This window comes from Podarcis filfolensis (genome assembly GCF_964270895.1).
Source record: "Podarcis filfolensis genome assembly, chromosome: 4".
Lineage (NCBI taxonomy): Eukaryota > Metazoa > Chordata > Lepidosauria > Squamata > Lacertidae > Podarcis > Podarcis filfolensis.
This window is the reverse complement of record NC_139607.1, coordinates 7,456,274-7,480,532: the sequence shown is the minus strand read 5'-3', so window position 1 is coordinate 7,480,532 and position 24,259 is coordinate 7,456,274. Positions and strand designations below refer to the sequence as shown.

At 40.0% G+C, this 24,259-nt stretch overlaps 1 protein-coding gene across 5 annotated transcripts in view; it reads left to right on the top strand.

Moving 5' to 3' along the window:
* The window catches only part of KLHL1 (kelch like family member 1), a 126,090-nt gene that overhangs the window by 36,298 nt on the left and 65,533 nt on the right, over positions 1-24,259 (top strand). For all 5 annotated transcript variants that reach the window (XM_083610665.1, XM_083610664.1, XM_083610663.1 and 2 more), the window contains exon 4: positions 3,765-3,961. In XM_083610665.1, the coding sequence (XP_083466791.1) occupies positions 3,765-3,961 (197 nt within the window). The remainder of the gene's footprint in view (positions 1-3,764; positions 3,962-24,259) is intronic.

Sequence of the window (24,259 nt, the reverse complement as noted above, 5' to 3'; positions counted from 1 at the left end):
ATAGATGTCTCACTCCTATCATCCATTTCATAAATAAGGGGTGCGGGGTAACACAAAGCCCTGGTTCAACTGCAGCTTACAGCCCATGTTGAAATTGTTGTGTTCACTGTGAGGTGATGTCCCCTTGCCCTGGCTTACCGCTGCAAGGTGAAGACCCATTCACACAAGCAGTGTAAGGTCAGAGGAGGAGATTAATGGAAGATTCCAGTTCCTCTTCATTGATTAGAAAAGTCACAGCAGCCCCACCAATCATTACAATGACCTCTTGTGAGGCTAGTTACTTGTGTGGTAAGTCATTTGATGCGTCAACTACAATAGTTCTTATCCCTGCTCTATCTGGCATTTGCTTCTGTAAGCCTTATATGAGTCATTGAATGAAGACTAATTTAGGATAGAACTGTAAATTTCCTCAACAAACCACGTTTGTTGTTCTTTTAAATACGGGGGTGAACAGCTGAACTATAGCTGTGGGAAGCTGAGCATCACACTTGTGATTAGCCTAATTTATGCTGTAGTGATCAGATTAAAATTAAATGGTTTCTATGCAATTGCAAAAAAATGAGAAAATTATTAACATCTGTGAGTACTCAATAGGTTTACTTTCTTAACATGCCCAGTACACATTGCCACCTTGCCTGACGTGTATCCCCCCCCCACTCTATTATACCCAGCTTTAAAGCCTCACTGTTACAAAAACAAACATCACACACACACACACACACACACACACACACACACACACCAAACATTATTATATATATATCTATAACACACATATTGGCTCTTATCTGGCTAAAATTGTTTCTGACTATGTCATGTCCACACCAGTGGAACATGCCACTTGGCTGACTTAGACTTTGGGCTCACCCAGACTTCCTTTTGTGCTGTATTTCTAGGCACACCTCCAGGCTTTAAAGTTGCATGTTCAAGCAGGGCTTTGTTTTTGTTACCACTGAATTTGAGCAAAATGCAATCAGGTGTTCCATGGATTGATATTTGCTCAGATTTTGTGGTAAAATACAGGTTTTCCCAGGAAAGGCACTGGAACAAGAAAAATCTGCTTGGACATGGTGCTTTAAAGCATGGACCTGTGCCTGGAAAGCATGTCGCAAAAGGAAGTATGCATGAGCTCTTTATTCTAGGAGTGGGGTAGGAGAGCTGAAAATAATGTCAATATATTTCACATCTGGCAACCAATGCACAACCATTTACCATAAGTAATGTATTTAGTGTTAACTCTGGAAGTGTGTACTTGATTCTGACCAAACTAATCCCTCTAGAGCAAAATACACACCAAGAGGCTTAGTTTGGTTAGAATCGAGTACAGTGGTACCTCAGGTTACAGACGCTTCAGGTTATAGACTCCACTAACCCAGAAATAGTACCTTGGGTTAAGAATTTTGCTTCAGGATGAGAACAGAAATTGCATGGCGGCGACAGCAGAAGGCCCCATTAGCTAAAGTGGTACCTCAGGTTAAGAACAGTTTCATGTTAAGAACGGACCTCCAGATGTAAATTCTTAACCCGAGGTACCACTGTACATACTTCCAGAGTTAACATTACTTCTGGTAAATGAGCCACCATAGCTGCTAGAGGGCCATGAAAATTTGTATCCCGGACTTTTTAGACTCTACCAATTTACTATCTGAAACCAAAGGAAAGCATGGATTGCTATATGTGATTTCTCCGCCCCAGCTCTACTACCCCACTATAGAGAGTATGCATTTGTTTTTAAAATGAATAAAAAATCAACAGCATGAATCCATTCACTTCATGTTTTTTAAATTAATGAAAAACTAAACAAAATGAGCCAATTTACTTCATTGATTTTCATAATTAAAATGAATGGGAATTGAAATTAGGAATGAAACAAAAAAAATATATTTCTTGGATTCATTTCCCCATTTGTTACAGTTGAGATGAAGAAATGTAACACTCTGGAACAGACTTTATATAGGCCAGAGAAAGGAAGAGCGGGGAGAGGAAGGTAGAGACAGATCATTAATGTACATTAGGAATTATTTAAAAATGAGAAATATTTTGTTCCATCTACAGTTTGGCAGATCTGATCCTTTGGAGGGGCAAAATCATGCTGATTGTATGCAAAACACAGACATTTCAGGCAGGAGAAGAGGATCTGGGTCTCCCATTGAAAGCAATGGGGAGATCATTGCATGGGTGGCTTTTTCCATTGCCTCTAAAATATGAATCTTTTACCCAATCTGTCATAAATTTGGCAATTCTGACACCTTGGAAGGTCCATCTGCTTAGATGGAAAACACCTTACATACCACAGGTGTTTAGCTGTTTCTCCCATTCAAAGCAACAGAATGTGTGCCTTTTAAATGGCCTGTTTGAACAGCCTGCAATCCTCAACTGAGGCCCTTCCTTGTGTGCCTCCCCCATGTGAAGTCCGAAGGGTGGTTCCACGAGAATGGGCCTTTTCTGCGGTGGCTCCCTGTTTGTGGAATTCTCTCCTCAGGGAGACTCTCCTGATGCCATCATTACATATTTTTAGGAGCCAGGCAAAAACTTTCCTTTATGGCCTTTAACTGTGTTTTTTCAGAAATAGGTGGGATGTTTTCAATGTATTTCTTTTGCCATTTTGTTTTAATGTATCTCTTTGTGGTAGTGGTGGTGTGGTTGTCAGTCTTGTAAGCCACTTTGACTTGTCCTGGGCAAGATAAAGTGACTGTCAAACGGAATAAGAATTAAGAATCTGCTATCAGTTTGGCTTTGATTTCCAGTATCCTGTTGATGACATAGTTACTTTGAAAATGTGTAGAAGATTAGAACCCGTTTCAGCCTTCTCAATCCACAGCCATCTCAATCCCCTTCAAAAATGTGTTGACCCATTCATAACTTGCTCCCCCAGGCGACATGCTGCATTCATCTGAATCTGCAATCACTTAAAAAAAACATTTTTTTATTATTTCTCTGTCCCACTTTTCCTCCAAAGACCTCAAGGTAGCCCCCCTTCTACTTTATCTTCACAGCAACCGTAAGATGGAGGTTAGGCTGAGAGACTGAGCTTCCTGGTTGAGTGGGAACTAGAACCCAGGTCCTAGTCTGACACTCTAACCACTACAGCACACTGGTTCTGGTAAGAACCTACATTAGTATAATGTTTGTACCTAATTTATTATTGTTACCGCTTGGATTTGCACTGAGTCCACATATAGACTCAAGGCTGTCTCACTGGACGCACAAGCTCTTGTGGTTAAAGGCTGTAAGTTGATTTAGCAATTACAGTACATGCTTTTGAATCCATCTAGTATCAGCTTTATAAATCTGATTAAAACAAAGCTATTATGGTGTCAGTCCTCCACCCAGTGAAAGAAAAATTAGGATACCAATCTCACAGGGATAGATTACTCAATACTTCAAATGTATGATTTGTTTTATAGTGCAATGCAATATCACTACTGGGTAATATTGTATGCCAGATTCTTCTATACTGCAGTGAACCAGCTGTGCAATGCTACTCTTTTGGAGAACTGATGCCTAATAAAGGAGACTTAATTGAGGAGAGCAGAGAAGAAGGGGGCAGTATTAAATTTTCTTCTAAAACTTTCCCAACACAAGCATGCTGACGACTCAGTAATTGTGTAAAGTTTTTCTATTTTTCATCTGTTTTCATAATGGTTAAGTATTTCCCCCCTCTTGCTTCTTTGTTAATCACAATTGCAATTGGCTCTATTTGTTTAAGTGATGCACACATAAGAGTAGCAAAATTTGCATGTGTGTCTTAATCTCTTGTACAGGTTGCTTGGAACTTAAGGAAGATACCATTGAAAACCTCCTGGCAGCTGCGTGTCTCCTTCAGCTTCCTCAAGTAGTTGAAGTGTGCTGTCATTTTCTCATGAAGCTTTTACACCCATCTAACTGTTTGGGAATCCGGGCATTTGCAGATGCTCAAGGATGCACAGAGCTGATGAAAGTGGCTCACAGCTATACCATGGTAAGGCAGTTCAACGTACCTTATCACAGGAGAGCAAAGGGTACATAGATTTCGCTAGCATTCAGATCTTTTCTTATGTTTTTGTATTGTTTCTTCATACCTTCTTATGCAGTATGCTTTATAGAAAATATTATAGATTGCAAAACTATAGCATTAAGAACTAGATCGTTTGATTTATCCATTATCTGCTCATTCAAATGATTATATGTAACAGACTTATTTCCTTGATTGAAATTTCATGTTCTTTCTTTATTGTTTAACTCCTTGGTTAGATAAACCTGTGTGTTCTGATTTGGTGATTTCAAAGTAGGCTTATCTCATCCCAATTTAATATACCTGTTCTTTCAGCCAAGTTAATAGAAAAGTGTAATAATAACCCTTTGTGGGTGGCTGCATGGGTACAGATAGAAACCGGCACCATTGTATATTGGCATCCCAGTTAGATCCCTTTGCATCTATATCTTATAATAAGAATTTTCCATTCTTGCTGCAGTGGATTCTCGCTACTAGAAATTCTGACACAGGAAGGGCGGGGTGGGGGTGGGGTTGGTGGTTCCAAAGGACCCCAAGAGTACTGTGGAGAAATGCTATATATGTGTGGGTTTGGTTACGTTTTTGTTTAAAAGGAAGATACGTTATGGAACCTCTCATAGCCATGAGGCCCTGTTTTGTTACAACATGACAAGCCTTTTAACAGTGGTTGCTAGGTGACATTTTTGGTAGGAGAGAGAGATTGTTTGAAGGTTTACTAGGCAGGGCTCAAATCAGGCAAACTGCAGTTAGTTGAACAATTAAAACTCCATTGGGAGTTAACTATAGGAGAAAGACGGTTGGAATGTGGACAGCTGAGGAGTTGCTTCAGAAGAAGAGGTGTGAAAGTAATTAGTGGGTGGTGCATTTGGATAATTGACTTGAGGGGGAATGCCATTTAGAGGCAAGAGTCAGCAGCAGTAGCCCTTGAGTACATACTCATAAGGTGCAAAACTCTCATCTGGCACCTCTATAGTATATTGTATTTTAAAATGGGGTTTCAGAGTTTTTAGGGGGTTTTGAATGTTTTATGTAGATTTTGAATTTCATTGTTCTGTATGGGGCAATGACAATAAAGATATCGTATCGTATCTATCGTATCATAAGTCGCCAGTATGTGTAGTATCAGTATATTTGTGTGTGTGTGTGTGTGGATCGATTGATCGATCGATCAGCCTATCTATCTGGAACACATATTAACTTTATCCTGTGTCTGGTGGTGAAGTTCATCTCGTGTTCAAGCCTAACCACGTGACTAGGAGGTTGTGTGAAGCTTTCTGGGAGAATGTGTGGTGGTGAAGGTATTTAAAATACACAGACGCTAGTACTTGTATATAGATAAATGAGGCTGTGGCACCAGGATTCCTGACAGTGGTGAAAGCTCTCCACAAGACCTGATATACATATCAGTATAGCCGTGGGACGCGGGTGCCGCTGTGGTCTAAACCACTGAGCCTCTTGGAGTTGCCAATCAGAAGGTCAGTGGTTTGACTCCCCACGACGGGGTGAGCTCCCGTTGCTGTGTCCCAGCTCCTGCCAACCTAGCAGTTCAAAAGCACATCAAAGTGAAAGCGGGAAGGTAAACGGTGCTTCCGTGTGCTGCTCTGGTTTCGCCAGAAGCGGCTTAGTCATGCTAGCCACATGACCTGGAAAAACTGTCTGCGGACAAATGCCGGCTCCCTCGGCCAGTAAAGCGAGATGAGTGCTGCAACCCCAGAGTCGGCTGCGACTGGACGTAACTGTCAGGGGTCCTTTACCTTTACCTTTATAGCCACATAGTTTTACACACCCACACCCACACCCACAAAGTTTCAGTTTGCATTTACTTCAGTAAAAGGGGGGAAAGGTAGCTTGTATTGCTCCTGTTATCAAATGCTCTTTCTAGGATCATAGGAAACTGCCTATGGTCAGACTGTAGATTCATCTAGCTCAGTATTGTCTGTACTGACACATGAATGGCCGCTAGGAAGGGGCACCACATGCACCTTGACCCCCCAGCAGCTGCACAGTGCAGGGGCAGCAGCAGAAGTGCTGGATTGACTCTGCTGCTGTGCTTGCACTGCACCAGCCTCCCTGCCGCATCCTCCCCTCCCTTCTGATAAGCACATTGACATGATTGATGGGAGGTCAGGTGTGCAGCAGGTCCCTACTGGATGGCTGCCCTTGTAATTGACAGTAGACGTTTCCCAGAAGCTGGGAAGTCTTTCTCAGTCCTACATAACCCTAACCTGAGATCTTTTCAATCTAAAACATGTGCTGTTCTACTGACTTACAGTCCTTCCCCTAAATTTGATTTGGATCAGTTAAAATTATTTTAGATACAGAAAAGCTTTTGTTATTTTCATTGCATTTTAACAATTTATGCTGTGCCATTATAAAAATGTCTGCATGGGAATATTTCCACAGTGTTTGAGTGTGCACAAAACAATCTTTGGGTTCTAGTTGTGACATGAAATTAAGTGTCTCATTATAATTATAATAAAGGGGTTTCAGGACTGGGCGTAAGGCACATATCTATATCTAGCCATAATTGCATAATTGCATAGTATTGAAGTATCACTACTTATAACCCAAAACCTAAAGCAAATGCAACAATTTAAATTAAATTAAAATTAAAATATAGAACTATGCTGCACCCAACTTGTTCCTTGTGACTTGATACTATTAGTAATATTTGGCTACACTTTTTTGTCTGCAGATAGAACTGTTCCTTCTGGTCTAGATTGAAATTATTATTGTAGTAATAAACAGAGCCTTAAATGCAGCTGCTGTGATTGCCTAGCCAGATATCCATTAGAACAAGCATCGCTCTTGGTCAGATGCTTAGACTGGCTGGCAGCTCTTCAGAGATGGAGGGACTCATCATGGAATGTCAGTCAAGAGGCAAGGAAGGCAGAGATCCAGACATTACTCTCTGCTGGCTCCTTGTCTTCAGGGACCCAGGCGACTCGCAAAGGGGGACCTGGAGCTTCACAACTTCTGGCAGTGGATTCATTTCTCATAACACTTGGTTTCCAGACCATTGATCAAATTTGTCACCCTCCTCTGCTCATGTCCCAGATTGTTAATATCCTTCTTAAATTGTGGTTCCCAGAACTGGACAGAGTACTCTAGGTGTGGTCTGAAAAAGGCAGAATAGAACAGGACTATTAGTTCCCTTCATTTGGACACTAGACTTCTGTTAATGCAACCTAGAATAGCATTAGGGGTTTTGTTTTGTTTTTGCTGCTGCCTCACATTGTTGACTCATATGCCAATACCTCATACGGATGTGCTGATGTAAGTAGAAGATGAATTTATATGTTAATCCTGTTGCTGTGAATTGGCTGCACATGCTAAAGATCTTCAGCAGCAACTATGAGAAAGAACGTTTAAATGGGAATTTTACCAGTGTAGTGTTGGTTTGATTTTGCGTTTCTGCTCCATTTCCTACAGAAGTCAAAATTTCCCTGATATCCTTCAGGAATTAACAGTCTTCAGGGAATATGTATAATTCAAATAAGCACTTTAATCCTACAGCTACACATTTTTATTCCTGGATTGCAAAGTGGTTTGTAGCACCTCTGCTTCTTGCACCATTACAAATGTTGGTATTCATTCAGCTGCTATAGTTACATGATTTTTAGAGGTTACAATTACCTGTACAATATGAGGCACTTCCAAATTATTTACATAAATAAACAAATAAACAAATAAATAAATAACAATAATTAATAATTTTATGTGATTACCTTATAATTTGATGTATGCATAGCCATGTATTATAATAATAATAATAATAATAATAATAATAATAATAATAATAATAATATATTGTCTATCTTAATATTATATTATGACAAAGCTATAGTATTAAACATAGTGGGGACTGGAAAATAAGCTCTTGGGGCTGTTTAAAAGAAATTGTGATGATACAATTACAGCAAGCATTTTTAGACAAAGACTAGGAAGGACGTCTTGTAGAGATAAGGATGCCTTTTTCTACAAAGGTGGAATGATGCCAGATGGCTGAAAGGGCAATAAAAGAAAAATAAATACACAAAACAATCTTCATAAGCATTTTTTACTGCTTAATTAGTATAGGCAAAGTGGGGAACAGTTTTGACAGTTTCATGAAGTCATGCATTCCAATTTCATAAGCTGATAGGGTCCATGCCACATAATACTAGAGCAAGATAAATAAATATGTTACAGTGAACAGGACATTTACGGACAAGCCGGAGTTAAGATTCAGGGCAGAGAAATGAACCTTGTGAAATCTGGTGTTTAGTACACACAGTTGGCACTAAATAATTCAACAGTAGTGGAACCAAATAAATAAAGGAAGTATCTACAATAAAAGGCAGCACAGACTGTGAAAGCAAACTAATGGAATAAAATGTGCAGTTTTGAACATATATAATGAAGTAGAGTCCACAAAAATCCAGGCAAGAATTTTATTTATAAACCGCTCTGAGAGACTTGAAAAGATACGAAAGGAGAGCTCTTTCCCTCGAAGCCCTTTGTGATTTTGTGCAATGAATACACATGTGTTAGTCATTTGTTGTGCTGAGTCTACTTGTGTCCCCTGGAGAATATACTTTTCTGGTAGGAATAACATGTTTCTGAGCACTGAAATGCCAATATATTGTACCTAGTGAAATTCCATATAGCTTTCAGGATTATGCAGTTACAATTGCCAGGAGGAAGGGGCTACATGAATTTTGTAGACATTTATTTTATGATGTGAAGCAATTAGCAATGTGAAGCAAATATTTTGTCCTTTGTCAATTGATTGAAAATAAAAACCCTTCAGTGTCAGGTTCTCCTATATTAGTGATTCCCAAACTGTACACCAGGGCTGACTTGTATGCTGAGATACAGTGTACCTTGATAAATCAAGTCATTGTGATGGATGTTTCCACAACTCCAGCCCCCTGCACACATTGACAAACTGAAGGGGGATCCATGCATTGAAAGGACATTACAGCTGCACTGTTGGCCCTGCTCCAAATGTTACCCAGTTTCCTTGACCTCACTCCTGACATTTGCATAGTGAGTATGGGCATCTACAATGGGCAGTACCGTTTTTCTAGAAAAAGAGGTGCTGGAACTCACCTTGTTCTCTTATAATGTCAATGGCGCACAACCTCAGAGGTGCCGGAACTGAGTTCCGGCGAGTTGCAGCTGAAAAAAAGCCATGGCAACAGGGGAGACTGCATGTGTAGACGTTAGTGGAGCTGGAATCTCATGTGACCAGGTTTCCAGCTCTTAATGAAGGCCTGTGTACATAGGCTTCCCCGCTGCAGCCATTCATGTTCAATGCATGGATGTCAGGGGAGAAGCCAGGTAACCATGTGGCATCTGGGGTGAGGCCAGCAGCATGGAAAGCCCTTCAGATGATTAGTGTGGAAGGCTTCTGTGTCCGTCAGAATGAGGAGACTCCAAACAGCACTGATCCTACCCCACAAACCGCCTGCAGGAGTGTAATTCTCCTGAGGAAGGGACTAAGGAAACACTGGGGTTCCCTGATGCAGCCTTCGTTACAGCTGACAGGTACAAGGTAATCCCAGAAGTATTAATCATGGTCCCTTCCATGTGTGGAAAATTGCAGTCAAATACTGTATAAGTAGCAAGTTTGGGGCTAGTTAATGTATTCCTAGGTTTGGTTAGGTCATGCCCCCTTACCTCCCGTGAAGAAAAAAGTGAAGCTTCCTTTGTTCATTCTATTCCACCATGTGAAGCTGACCCATGCATCACGTCTGGGCATGATTGTTTCAAGCCCATACTGCATGCTCAGAAATATTTTCCTGTAGTTAGTAACCCAAGAATTTCCTACCTGTGTTTTCCTTGCTGCTGTACTGTATAACACATGAATGTGGCGTTTAGAGTGTGTAAGTAAAGCATTCTAATCTACTAATGGTGTGATCTGCAAGAGGGGTAGAGAGAGCACTGTAAGTGGACTAAATGGGATATTAAAAAGTTTAATAGCCTATTGTTCTCATGCTTCACCGTGCTGAATGATTCTGTGTTGTCAAATTTTGCTGGGGGCTCTCTTTTACTGGAAAGTGTGGTTACACCCAAACTTTGGATCTAGGGGTCCAGCCCTCACTCAGATTTTAAAAATGGCTATTAGTAGAAAGACTATCTGATCTCCCCCTGCTTAGCCATCTTGTCAACTTTTGAAAAAGCTGAGTTTCATTGCTTTGCACTACTGCTTCCTGTACACAGTATTTTTTTTTTTAAGGATAAGGCAGGTTTTTTTCCTTCCCCACCATCCCCAGGCAGACAAGGTTTCACCCCAACAGTGATAAAAATAATGGATATTCCACTATTGTTTCTGGAGAAGTATTCTGCAAAGAATAAAATGTACTTGGGACATGTTTTGCTTAATTGCATTTAAAAGTCCTAATAAATGCATCAATAAATACAAATACACAAGTATTTTTTTTTATTTGAAATTGCTGAAGAGAAGAGTATTGCAGAAAAGAAAGTACCCAGAATGTGGAGCCCAGCATGGAACCCACATCAGAGTGGCTCGTGAGTGATCTGAAGAGTGCTGAGAAAATCTAAAAAGAAGCAGAGTGCTGTGATTGAAAGGAAACCAGCAGCTTATTCTACGTTGTGTCCTTATGAAGAGCAGTTCATAGATTTTTTTAAAGTTAGACCATACCTGAGTTCAACAGCAATTTTACCATTTTAATGTAGCAGTATCAGTGTTACTCAGACATGCCTGGAACTTGTCGCAGATTGCTCATTATATATTGGATTTTGCACCAATTAAAGGGTCGGTGTAGAATTTGAAATGCAATCCATTGCAAAGGATATCATCAAAGCAAAGGGGAAGGAGACTAAGGCTGCACTTTTATCTGTACTTATTCTGGGAGTGAGTCCCATTGAACTCAATGATCTGAATAGATATGTATTGGATTGCACTGTTAGTGAATAATATAAACTTAAGAAGGGGGTGGGGCGACACCAAAAACTAAAATAATGTAGAAATGGTTAAAACCACATGAAAGGCTGGGAATTTAGTCAGAGAAAAGGGTTTACGTTGATGGCTGATAAACCACATACCTTTTGGGAATATGTAAAAAGAAAGTAAGCTCCCTAAAGAGAATAATATAGCCAAAGATAAGTAAAAAAAAAAAAATCATTTATTTCAGTGGAATAGATAGGTGTGCATTTGTAGCTACATTTCTATGCACATTTACAGTGGAAGTTACTCCTATGTAAACATGCATTGCTCTGTAAGTTTTCTCCACTGGAACTTGAAAGTGTCCAGCTTTATCATACCTGTGGCTATTATTTATCCAACAGATAACAAATTGACTGCAAAAAGTGATCACTATTCTGCATACAGAGCTTCAGAAAATGCATTAGTCACATGAAAGAACAGAAAACTTGAGTCCAATATATTGTTTCACTTTCCCCTTTCCTGAACCTGAGCTTTATAGGGCATGTTTCCTTTGGAGGAAAAATATGGGAGATTTATAGAGTTTTTATACTAAAGTTTAACAACCGAGAAGGAGAAACAAACAAATATACAACTGCAAGCATGAAGGCAAAACTAGTAAAAAACCCCAGCAATGTGCAGCATCCCAAAAATCCAAATCCAAAACTGCATCTTTTCTTTGGTCTTTATGAATGTTCTACGAGCTTATACAAACAAAATAATTTTTGCTGCCTCAATTATTGCGGGTGGACATATCTCAAGCTATATTTCAAATGGCTATGGCAATGCATGGCTTTCTGTTTCAGTACTGATCAAGACACATAAAATACAAGTGTAGCCATGTTTGTTCATAAGAAAATTCAAACACGTGACAACATTTTGAGTTATCCTCTGGCCTCCGGGTCCAAGGAGGACTTTTTAATGAGCAGACACACTACTACCTCTAAGAGCTTCAGGCATCACCACCTTCATGTAAAGATGCATTTACTGCACCTTGGACTCACTAGTGGATAGCATGGTTGGGCAACAGTGCTTATCTGACCTCCCAAGAGCTGAGTTTCTGCTGATTACTGGGGGCAGGAGGCAGGTGGTGGGGAAGTCAACATGCAAACTTTGTAGATGATGATGACTCCTTTGCTACCACCTAATCCCTCCAGCCAGTGAAGGTGCTGCACTGAGTACCCAGGTGGACAAAACAGAGTCTGACTATCCTCGCCCTTGATAATACAAACCAGGTTGGCCTCCACATCCATGATTAAATCATGGATGAAAGATGTCTTGTTGTGGACTGCCCTGGCATTGAAAAGCACCACCACTAGCCTAGAGAATGGGTTGACAAGATGGGTTGACACCTAAGCCTTGGTGGATTCAAGAAGGACCAGGAAGAGACAATAATTTTAAGCATCTGCCCATCTTCTCACGAGGCTTATCAAACCTTCAGCATCATATCTCTCCCAGACTTGATCATTATAATACAGGTACCCTTCCCCTCTGCATTCACCCAGGCACATAATTTTAGTTACCACACATTATTCCTATCAAGAGTGAAAGTGGAAGGGGTAGTGTTTTGAGACAAATACCTGATCTGGTCACAGCAGCCATGCTTAGTTGTCTGGAGCTATTTGCTCTGAATTCACCTGTACAGCGCACCCAGACTCTGGCACACTATTCTGGTTCCATGAGTGCTATCTTTTGAAGCCCACAGGAAATATTAGCAGAAGTAAAGAGGAAGGCAGCTAATATGACACAGATTTTCCTATATTAGTTATACCAATGTTTAGCTATTCATGCAGTGTATGCAATGAGAGCCATAGATCTGTCTTCCTAATGATAAAATTAAACAAGTATTGGTGTGAGTGATGGATTTAAAAGAAGAAATCATGATGTCAACTTCTGCTGGATTACCAAGCTTCCATAGATCAACAGAATGGTCTTTCTCATGGGTGAAAGGCAGTAGCAAAGCTGTATTTCTCTGTCTTCGTGATATTAAAGGAGGCTTAGACTTCCCTTGCTTTTGATATCTATTCCCTCCACCCCCATTTTCCCCATAAACTGCTGTACTTCATAAGATCACTGCTTGTGGTTTGGCTTTCTGGAGGTGCTTGCTTGAAATGAATGGATATAACTAGCACTTATCACAGTGTGGAACTTTTTTATGATAAGCTTTCTCTAATACAGCAGTGATGCCACAGCACCACTTCATCAGGGCACAGTTGGGGGAAGAGGAAAAGTAAAAACATTTAAGGGACCAGCATATGGACAACAAGTCAATTAGCAGGCATATAAGGAAGACAACTGCTGGTACTGAAATGCCTCAGATCTTATCGGGAAAGTAGTTAAGCAAACAGCCCATGGTGAATTAGTCTGCAATCTGATGCCTAATTTAACTCCAAGAACCTCCAACCTTATTGCATAAATTGCACAAAAGGAAATTAACATGTTAGAAAATAAGGCTGAATTACTGCATAGATACAACACTAGATCTGCTTCTTGAACTGAAATATTTTACATTTAGGTTGGAAATTTTCAAGTTTAAGCCCATCAAAAAGAGACCTAAAATTCAAATTTAATTTCTTTGAGGAACAGACACTGACCTCCTGGTTACAATACACAGAACTGCATTTTTATATGTTCGTAAGAACTGACCATATTAATGTACTGTCAAACCAGTTTTATCAACTGCATTTTATTGTGAGAGGAGAATGCAGTATGCATCTGCTGACATCAGTAAATATAAGCATAGTTTACTGAGTAAGTAACCAGGAGATGCTCACCATTTTACTCCCTGCATAATAATAATAATAATAATAATAATAATAATAATAATAATAATGTTTTACATGCATTTTCCAGACAATTCTACATTGGCCAGTCAAGTTAAAAAGGATTCTAATCTGAGTGCAAAGGATTCAGTAGCCTCATGACCTGTGACATAGCTTATTGATCTGTCTCAAACTCTATATACATGTAGGCCTCTAAGTTCTGACCTTACATGTTCAGCTGAGCAGGACACTCTACTTACTGAGCTTTCAAAGTGCCAACAACTGACTTCAGGGACCCTGGGTTAAAGAACACATTGTCTGGATCTAGGTACAGTCACCCATAGCCTATGTCTAACTTCATGTGGGTGATTCCCTCTAAAGAACTTGGGATCTAGAATTGTCTGGTGGTTGCCTGGCTAGGAGATTGCATTGGGGTCTAATGTTGGCTGGTTTGAACTTTTCAAAAGGAGAGTGGAATATTTTGCAAGAAAAATAGGCCTTCTGCTCAAATTAGCTTTCCCTGTCATATGTATCATTTTTTCTTGTTACCCTCTCCCAAATTCTACATGATTTAAGTTTAGCATGTCATATGAAGTAATAAAAGTATGCTTGCCTAAAAGAGGTCCTTTATGATGTTGTTGTTGTTTTAAAAACTTTTGATAAAACTCTCCGTAGTCAATTTTATATGAAACTTTAAGTGTCCAAGTTTATTTTTTCCTATATTTTATAGAGCCATCTAGATGTGCAGGACAGGTAGAATTTTGTAAGACATGTCAAGATTCCTGCTTTTCTAAAGTAAGCATTAATTATTAGTGGTAAAGTTTCAAATACTGTAACAATGTCTAGAGAGCTTGGCCTTAATCATATTCTTTTACCAGAACCATCCACTATTGCTTGTGGAATATCATACAGTCTCTTATGCTCTTCCATGGTCTATTTGCCTCCTCAGTGTTCTCATTACTCCACCAGGGAGCCACAGAGAAACCACACAGAAATGAGCCATGCATTAGCAAACCAACCAGTCAGGGACTTAGTATCTGTGTAAACGGCTTTGAGACTATAGTACAGTGGGCTCACATCATAAGAAATACACTGGAAAAAGAAACAACAATTAGTGGTGCTTGATTTATAACATAGAGCACAACTACTTTATAGTATGGTCATCCCAAAAGTATAAAACAATGCAGCTACATAAGAGCACGAGTAATTCCCAAAATATAATTATAAACAAGACTCTTACATGCAGTATGTATCTTAAGTATGTACACAAACTCATTGAGAGGTGTGAGCTTGCTTTTGTGGGCTAAACTCATTTATATTAGGTCTAATTTGAGACAAACAAACTCTCATTTTTTTCTGATCTTTCATATTTGTAAAAGTTGAAAATCCCTGTTCACAACAATATGTTGTGGAGACAGATAGCCATTACTTCTGAAGAGAGGTATGGATACTGTTTCTGGTTGTGTGTGTGTGTGTGTGTGTGTGTACACACATGCTATACTATACTACACTGGAATGTTTAAATATTTCTTTGATTGCCCTTGAATCTCGAAGGGGTCCCATTTGGCCTGTGATGCCTGTTCCCCAAAACCATGGTCACCCACCCCACCCCTCATATTACATCATATCAGGTGTGGGGTAGGTACAAACGTGGTTACAAAGTAATCACCAGGAGCTTTAAGTGAGATTCTGATAGGTTTTTTGTTGGTACAAGGTGCTCCCCTATTATCTTGCTCCAGGAGGGGAAAATAATTTCCACTGAAACTGTTGTTAAAATGGAGGAGGGAATACTGTACCCATTTTAGCAGCAGTTTTAAAGGACACTGTCAAAGGGAGGTTGTTTGCAAAAGGGTTTTCAAAGAACTTCACACTGCTCTTCCAACCCTTATAAATTACGTTTTATTTTAATTATTTGCATGATTTATCCTCACCCACCCACATATATGGTTTTAATTATTTCAGTGTTTAATTTTTTTTTTAATGATTCCAACTTGAGACATTCCCAGGGAAAAATATGGTATACAACCAGAGGTTCAAAGAGCAGTGGACGGGGGGGGGGGGCTCTTTGAAAGCCCATTTACAGAAAAGCTCATGTTATTCTTTGAGCCTCCTGTTTTGGGATGCTGAAAGAGCAGTATGGGGGTATTTGCATTAGGGTTTTCAAACCACTCCCTGCACTTTAAAGTCTCAGCAGTCGGAATTTCAACATCCAGCAGCATCATGTGACATCATAGTGATGTCAGGTGATTGACAGGTTTGCAGTCACACACCCCTGTCAGATTTGGCCTGCCAGGGGTGGGGAGATAAGAACTAAGTTATGGTCTGGCTTAGTGTTACATTCAAACAGACAAATCATTAAAGGTAAGACTTGGCTACTGCTTATGGTTTGTCTAGAGTGAGACAAATCATTATCCTTTGTTCAGCCATAATGCTAAGCCAAATCATGGCTCACAGTTGCAAGGCAGCAGGACTATAGGAGGACCAAAGCAGCTGCAATTTTGCTGTGAGTACCTGTACCCCAGTTTGTCATACTTCACTATGGTTTTGTTTAGAAATACATGTGAATTGGGCTTGCGATTCCTAGTCTCATTTCTATCCACATTTTATGTAAGGCTGGGAGCTTAGTCATGTCTTCTGTTAGATCTTTGTTTTGACTTCCTGATTCTCTGACTTTTGGTAAATAAAGTTGTAGTTAGCAGTGCATTGCTTGAGATCCTAATGAATGTGATTAGCCCACTTTTATTTTTAGAATGAATAGGAAGTGTTCCTGTTGTAAGTGGGGGGAACAATATGTGTCCTGACACAGTAATGTTAATGGGGATATCATATTTTTCACTTAATTAGTCCATGTAATTGGGCATAATTGATGTTAATTGAAATGATTACATGATGCAAAGAAAGAGAGTGAACTATATTTTAAGAGAGCATATTTGTTTAGATTCATAATCCTCCAAAATTAATTTTAAGAACACCACTGTGATGGATTAGTTTAGTTTACTACCAAAATCTGAATAGACCTAAGGCCATGTTCTTCTTTTCTTTTCTTTTCTTTTCTTTTCTTTTCTTTTCTTACCTTTCCTTTTCCTTTTCTTTTCTTTTTCTTTTTCTTTTTCTTTTTTTTAAAGTGCTTAGAACAGTGCAGTTTGACAGCTATATAATTGTTCGCAAGGTGCTGTGTACTGCTCACATTAATAAAAGAGCAGTTCTAACCCATCAACCTCTCATCACATTTTCTGGCCAAAGAAATTTGCATTGTTTGAAACTGAATTAATGAAAGGGTTTGCATCCTTCTGCTAGACAGTAAGGTGTGAGTTCTTTTGGTCCTTGGGGGATGAAGTTGGTGAGATGCCATGAAGTGCTGCCCTCTGCTGCAAGCTTTGGATCGTGGGACTTGCTGTTTGACCTTGAATAGAAATGAGTTGGAAGGAATGTTTGGTGTCGGCCCTTGGCATGACAAATGCCCTGCTGTAGCAGCTGCAGGAGAAAATGAACTTGATGCATGAAAAATTGGATTTGATGAGCGCTGTGGCCAGTGAATATGATTTAACAGGGAATAAGGATAAAGAAGTTATACAACGACCAATTCAAGAAACTGGCTTGACAAGACAAGTCCAAGGGCAGATGAAGAAGGAAGAGGCAGTAATTACTCCTCAAACAACACAAATGGAGGGATTCAAAGTCCTGCAGGAACAAAAGTCATTGCGTTGGAAGATTGAACTTGGAGAGTGCTGGGATGTGTTTGAAGTAAATGAAGCTCTTAACTCTAGTGGGACTATGAAACAGGTGAACAACTATCTTCTGGATAAATACTTTTTGGACTACAAAGATGACAGGGAGTGGGACTGGGGGGAAGGGGCCAGTCTGACAAAGGAAAATGGAAACTATTACTGGATGGAAACCTCCGGAGACCCACTCCCCAAGGAATTAACAACAGACAAAGAAGTGTGTAACCACAAACAAGGACAAGAAATTGTGCAGAAGGGGCCTAGAAGAGACTTAAGGGCCTCGGATATAAGAACACCAGATTGATGGACTGGATGTAATGGACTGAGAGGACTGACGTGACCCGAAACCAGGAAGAAGGGATGTTGGATAATAATTAGAGATATCAAGGGAAATTCTTTTGTTAATTTTGGAATCAGTGTAACATTAATGATATACCAGGGAATATGCTGGAAAGGAACTAAATTGGCTTTAGTAGAAATGATTTAAGGAGATATGAATGAATATGACGTAAACTTGGAAATTTTAAGATTTTTAAGATAAGATAAGGTTAAAGAGATTAAGGTAAATTGAATAACAGATTAAATTAAAAGAGGGAAAGATTATGTTGAATTAATAAATAAGATAGATTGTGAAGATTAATTATTTAAATTAAAATTGAGAAACGGGAAGAATTTGCTGGAATAATGAATTAAACTATAATACAAAAAGGGAGGTGTGAGGAAGTTCAAGAAATAAGCAAATGAAAAGTTGTAATTTGGGTTCTGTATTTTTCTTTTTTTCTTTTTGGTTTTTCTTTTTCTTTTACTTTTTGCTGTATTTTTCTTTTTGTTTTTTTTGTCTTTGTTTATGTATTGATGAAATTTTGAATAAATATCATTTAAAAAAAAGAAGAAGAAGTGCTGCCCTCTGTTGCTCTCGCCTAGTCAAATTGCCTGCTAAGAAATTTGCTCTTGGCTGAATGTAGTGCTTCCTGTAGAAAATATAAAGGGGACAGGGAAGGCCCCCGTAACTTTTTTTTTTTGTTTCAGGAGAAATCAGGTAGTCTTCCATTTGTTCATTTACTTTGAACATGTATGTGCTTCTTTTTCTGTAATAATGTTTTGAAACTGGAAATAGAGGAATTGTTTTGAAACTGGAAAGAGAGGAATTGTTCCTAATGATTATAATGAGGATATAATTTTATGAATATCAGCTAAGCCATAATGTCTCATTATGTAGCTTTCCGCATTCTGGAAACCTAGAGCTTCCACAAGTCTCAAACAGTGTACCATATCAAATGGCCCACTATTGGACGTGACTTGGTTTTGTAGTGATCTTACCATGACAACAGCCTTACATTTTTGCCCTCAATCACCAGATCACCCAAATCGTGAAGAGTGCAGTACACTGTGTGACCTCTCACATGTGCACAGATCAGTACATCCTGTGCCAGTCCCAGGGGTGCCACCGAGACCATGAAGCCCTGTGCTGAGCAAGCAAGATATCAGAAATTTGGACACCTCCAGCACCAGCCTCAAGTCAGAGAGTAAACCACATGCCTGAAATTAGAAATACACAAAGAAGACCAGACCATATACCGTATTTTGCTGGGTAAAACACATTACAAAGCCAGTCTTGGTGAATCATGGAAACTCTAGTTCCCTGACCTCCACCCTGAAGTTGTTACTGGAACAAGTATCTGGTCATAACAAGCTGGGCCAGTAAAGGTCCACTCATCTCATTTGATCAGGTCTCAGTAGTTCATGGCAGGTTGGCTTTTTCTTCAACAACACGTGTTGTGGATGTGAAAGCCCATCCTAAGAAAAATCTTAGGATGCATACTTATTCTCTGAAGTAAGAGAAACATTATATAGGGGGTGATAACAATTCTTCAAGGGCCAAATTGTTCAGTCAAATATACATGCCGCTTTTTTTTGCAGGGCAATTCACTCTGATGCATTTTACATACCCTTCGACATTCCTCAGATGAAAATAAGGACATTTCTTACACACACCCAGCTGTGCCTCCTTGACCCCCCATTTTTTGGTGTGTCTCCCATAGATCATTCCTGTCACAAGAAGGGTCACTAACAGGACAAAGCATACCCCCCCACCATCCTCAGAAAAACCCTTCGTACCAATTTTATTCTATTTTATTCTTTGGTATATTTACAAAAAGAAAAACGCATGCCAACAGATAAATTTTGGAAAGGAGCAAGATTAGATGTGGATGCACAAAACATTTTAAAATTAAAAAAAAAAATCAAGATTCCTTGCGCTCCGCTCCTCCTCCCTTTCTTGCCACCAAGGGTAGCCCTGCCCTCTCCCTGCCCCCCCCAGGCCAGCACATCATGCAGGGCTGGGCCTTGGGGACAGCAGCCTCTCATCCTCGCCTGCTCTCCAGCAGATGCTATGAGCTGCCCAAGGAAGGAGGCCAGCAGTGGTGGCCACGGAGAGGCTCTCTTGCAGCCGCCACTGCTGCCATTGTTATTGCTTGGGACAAACTCTGGCTCATCCTCCTCCCCGAGTTCAGCACTGGCGAAGCAGGCAGGAGAAATAGGCACCTTTGGGGATCAAATCAGAAGTTGTGATGGCTTTTGTAATTCCGGGACTGAGGGACGCGGGTGGCGCTGTGGGTTAAACCACAGAGCCTAGGACTTGCCGATCAGAAGGTCGGTGGTTCCAATCCCCGTGACGGGGTGAGCTCCCGTTGCTCAGTCCCTGCTCCTGCCAACCTAGCAGTTCGAAAGCACACCAATGCAAGTAGATAAATAAGTACCGCTCCGGCAGGAAGGTAAACGGCGTTTCCGTGCACCGCTCTGGTTGGCCAGAAGCTGCTTAGTCATTCTGGCCACATGACCCAGAAGCTGTACGCCGGCTCCCTTGGCCAATAAAACGAGATGAGCACCGACACCCCAGAGTCAGCCATGACTGGACCTAATGGTCAGGGGTCCCTTTACCTTTACCTTGAAAATCAGGAGACTTGGAAGGTATGATTTTAGCATATAATAAACAACCGTGACGTGCCAACTCTGTGCTGAGGCTGCGTTAGTCTCCTTAATTGGCATTCAGAAATATAGCTGGCTTTTATGTACATCTTAAAATTGAGCAGAGACCATACTGCTTTTATGACAAGTAAAAAGCTCATAAAATCTAATGTTTTGCTTTCTTTGATGAGTATCATAGACAGAATTATTTTTTCTTTGGCTTTCTATATCAGGGGTGAGATTAGGGTGTCTAGTTTGCATTCTTGTTTGTATTCTTGCCTCTTAAAGCATTTTTCAAATTCCCTGTGAAAAAGCCTATCGGAGAAGAAAATATAGCGCAGAACTGTAATAAATAAATAATAAATACTTTAAAGAGATATGAACTATATGCAATAATACAACATTTATTTCCAGGATGGTGAAATAGGTATACCAAGAGCATATTGGAGACTGGGTTTTAGTAAGGCATTGCAAAATTACAGTATTTAAATTAATGTATTAAATATCAGGCTTGCAAGACCGTGGGCTGGGAGAGAAATGGCTGAATGTGTTTATTTCTTTATTTGTTTGTGTTATATCCCTCTTCTCAAAGGAGCCCCGTATGGCATCCACATCCACAATAATAATAGAAAACATTCTGAAAAAGTTAAAACATTCTAAAAATCGTTACATTTGAAAACATAATTTCCTCCATTGATCTCAGGTTTTCCAGGAACAGTATCCCACCAAATGCTTTCAAATTCCTCCCAATAATAATAATAATAATAATAATGTCAGAGACTGACATACTTCACTCTTGACCTCTGCAAGTCTTCTACAAAGTTCTGGTGAAAATTGTTGCCTGTTATTGGAGATGACTTGGCTGGGGCTCCCAGAGCATGAAAAATAGCTTTCATTTTATTGAGAGCTTATTTCTAATGATCAACTTCAGTGAATTTAGGGAAATAGTCTATCATCAGAAGATAAGGGGTCTTCTCCAGATAAGATGGGTCATTCCCAATTTTCTGCCAAGTCAGTTTAGGAGGACAGCAGTCTTAAGAGATACTGGCAGATTTGCCTGCCTTCTGGCACCTGCATTAAAATCTCCGCACCCCCTCTTTTTCCTGCATGATGATGTGCCAACACGTGGGCATTCTTTTGCATCTCTGATGGGCATGGTTCCTTTAGGCCCTGTTCCAAGTGATGTCTGAGAGCCTGTTTGTCTGGCTTTGCAATTTGCATATGGTATTCAGGGAGACTACTTTCTACCATCTGTGGTGGATGTTTCCTGTTTAAATTCATTCATAACAGCACAGTTCAAATTCATACATAACAGCACAACAATCACTGATGTATGAGGTCTGGGGGAACTTGATGTTTTTCCTATGATGCAACCTCCAAATTTACTTCAAACTTTGGTTTAAATGAATTCTGGTAAAAACTTGGGAACAAGCAAAATGCACCTTATGGTTTTTTCAAGAACATTTTTCGGCTTCTCTCAAATCCACTCAGATTTTTCACCTTTGAAAGAATATTCTTCTTTAGATATTGATGTAATCAAAATCCAGCGGTACCCTCGGGATACTTGGAAACCATGACTGAGAAATTTCATTAACCTTATGGAAACCTTTTATTTTTTATTTATTTTTTACCTTTTATCAAAATTCCTTAAATAGCTTGCCTAGAGAGGAATGCCCAAGTTGACTTTAAATTTTGATATATGTAAAAAAATGGATGGTGTGATCTGTAAAAGTGGGAAATATATGCTCAGTTCTTCCTTAGATCTTGCCATAGACCTTAAAAGGCAAGGTATCTGAGCACTCCTAGTAATGGGCTAGTTCAGCCATAATGGAAAATAGTGGTTTCCTGCTATGTGATTGACCATGATGAGTCTTGGGCTTGCATGTTCAGAAGCTTTCAGTTGGTTAACAAAAACAAGCTATAAACAAACATAGTTCTCTGTGATATCTGAATTGGGTAAACTGTGGTTTGTTTACACTATGGTTAGAAAAAGGATGGATCAGGCCAGAGTTTCAGATCCTTACTTGTTCTGAAACCATAGTTTACAGTTTACATGTTTGGTTTAAAATAAGGAACAAACATTTCTGACCTTCTCATGCACAAATTAGAATATATTTGGGAAGCCTGAGACTTACTGAAGCATATTCATATCACAGAAAACCATGCTCTATCACAGCGGTGGGGAACTTGATTTGCATCCTGACCTCAGCCCAGCCCTATGGGCCATTTGTAAAAGGTTTATTAAATGATGGGTGCCATCAGTGACTCCTGCCCCTCACCAAGGAACAACTGAGAGCCCATCTTAAGGCATCAGAGCTGGAAGTTTCCCACTGCTGATTTACTGTTCTGCTGAACTAGACCAAGTCTCAGTGATAAAATGATTGCTGTTATCTAGATTATCTAGGGGCTGTTGCCAAGTACATGAAGCACAAGGAACTCCACAAAAGCTATTGACATTTCCTTATTCAGAAATAAGCTAATGTGAAAAATAATTGCATGTTTCCGATTGTTGACAGTGCAAGATCATTTGACACTTCTGATAAAATAGGATACAATGCACGTTTCTTCAGAGTATGCAGTTTGCAAAAGACCAATAAAACAGGCATATCTGTCAGTTTAATCAATATAATGTGCCACATGAAAAATGCTTTCCAATCTCATTTTAGTCTGAAATTTATCTGTGGGGATCAGAGAGCACATTGGCAAATTTTCAGCATTCAACAAGCAGTTCAACGAGCAGTTTGTAAGTGTTCTGTCAGGGTAAAACAACTTAATGTGACAGGTTCCTGGTGACTTGTATCATAATGTTCTCCTTAAAAAGTTTATAATAGTACTTAATTTGGGATTAACTGACAATACAATCTGTGGATTTATCTTGTTGGGGAAAAGCAAGAGGAAATGGTATTCTATTCTGAGCCAACATTTTCAGAGTACATAATATCAATGTTATAGATAATGTTATACCACAAGGGTTTCACCCAGACGTGTCCCTCCACTGGTGGACGACTCATAGATCCAGTGGAGCCTTCTGTTAGTGGAAAGCAGGAAGGCAATTTTCTCTGATTCTAGATTTCTATAGCCCACCACAGCCGTCCCAAATTCATATTCAACATTCATGAATAAACCTACACAGTCCATTCAAACAGCCTTTAAAATTGGAAGGGAGGTGATTATGGTGTGGGGAGAGCTAGGTCGTTTGGAGTATATGAGGACTTGTAGGGGGACGCAGGTGGCACTGTGGGTTAAACCACAGAGCCTAGGACTTGCCGATCAGAAGGTCAGCGGTTCGAATCCCCGCGATGGGGTGAGCTCCCATTGCTCTGACTCTGCTCCTGCCAACCTAGCAGTTCGAAAGCACGTCAGAGTACAAGTAGATAAATAGGTACTGCTCCGGCGGGAAAGTAAACAGCATTTCTGTGCGCTGCTCTGGTTCGCCAGAAGTGGCTTAGTCATGCTGGCCACATGACCCGGAAGCTGTCTGCAGACAAACGCTGGCTCCCTCGGCCAATAAAGCGAGATGAGCGCCGCAACCCCAGAGTCGGCCACGACTGGACCTAATGGTTAGGGGTCCCTTTACCTTTACCTTTAGGGTGGGGAGTTGCACAGTGCCGCTGTTTAAATGGGATTTACAACCCGCCATGCGTTAGTGGAAACAATTTTACTGTTTTCTGGACTCAAGCAATGGAATGTTATTTGTTTCTTCGTAAATAATATGCATAGATTATAAGTCCTCTACATTGCATTATATGTTTGCATAACTAGGAAATATAAGCCATATGTGAGCCATGCAGATGAAGAGGTGGAGCTATACAGGTAAGAGCAAGAGCCATGGTTGCCAGGACTGTACTTTGTTTCAGCCAGCAGCACCTGCTCAGGGATG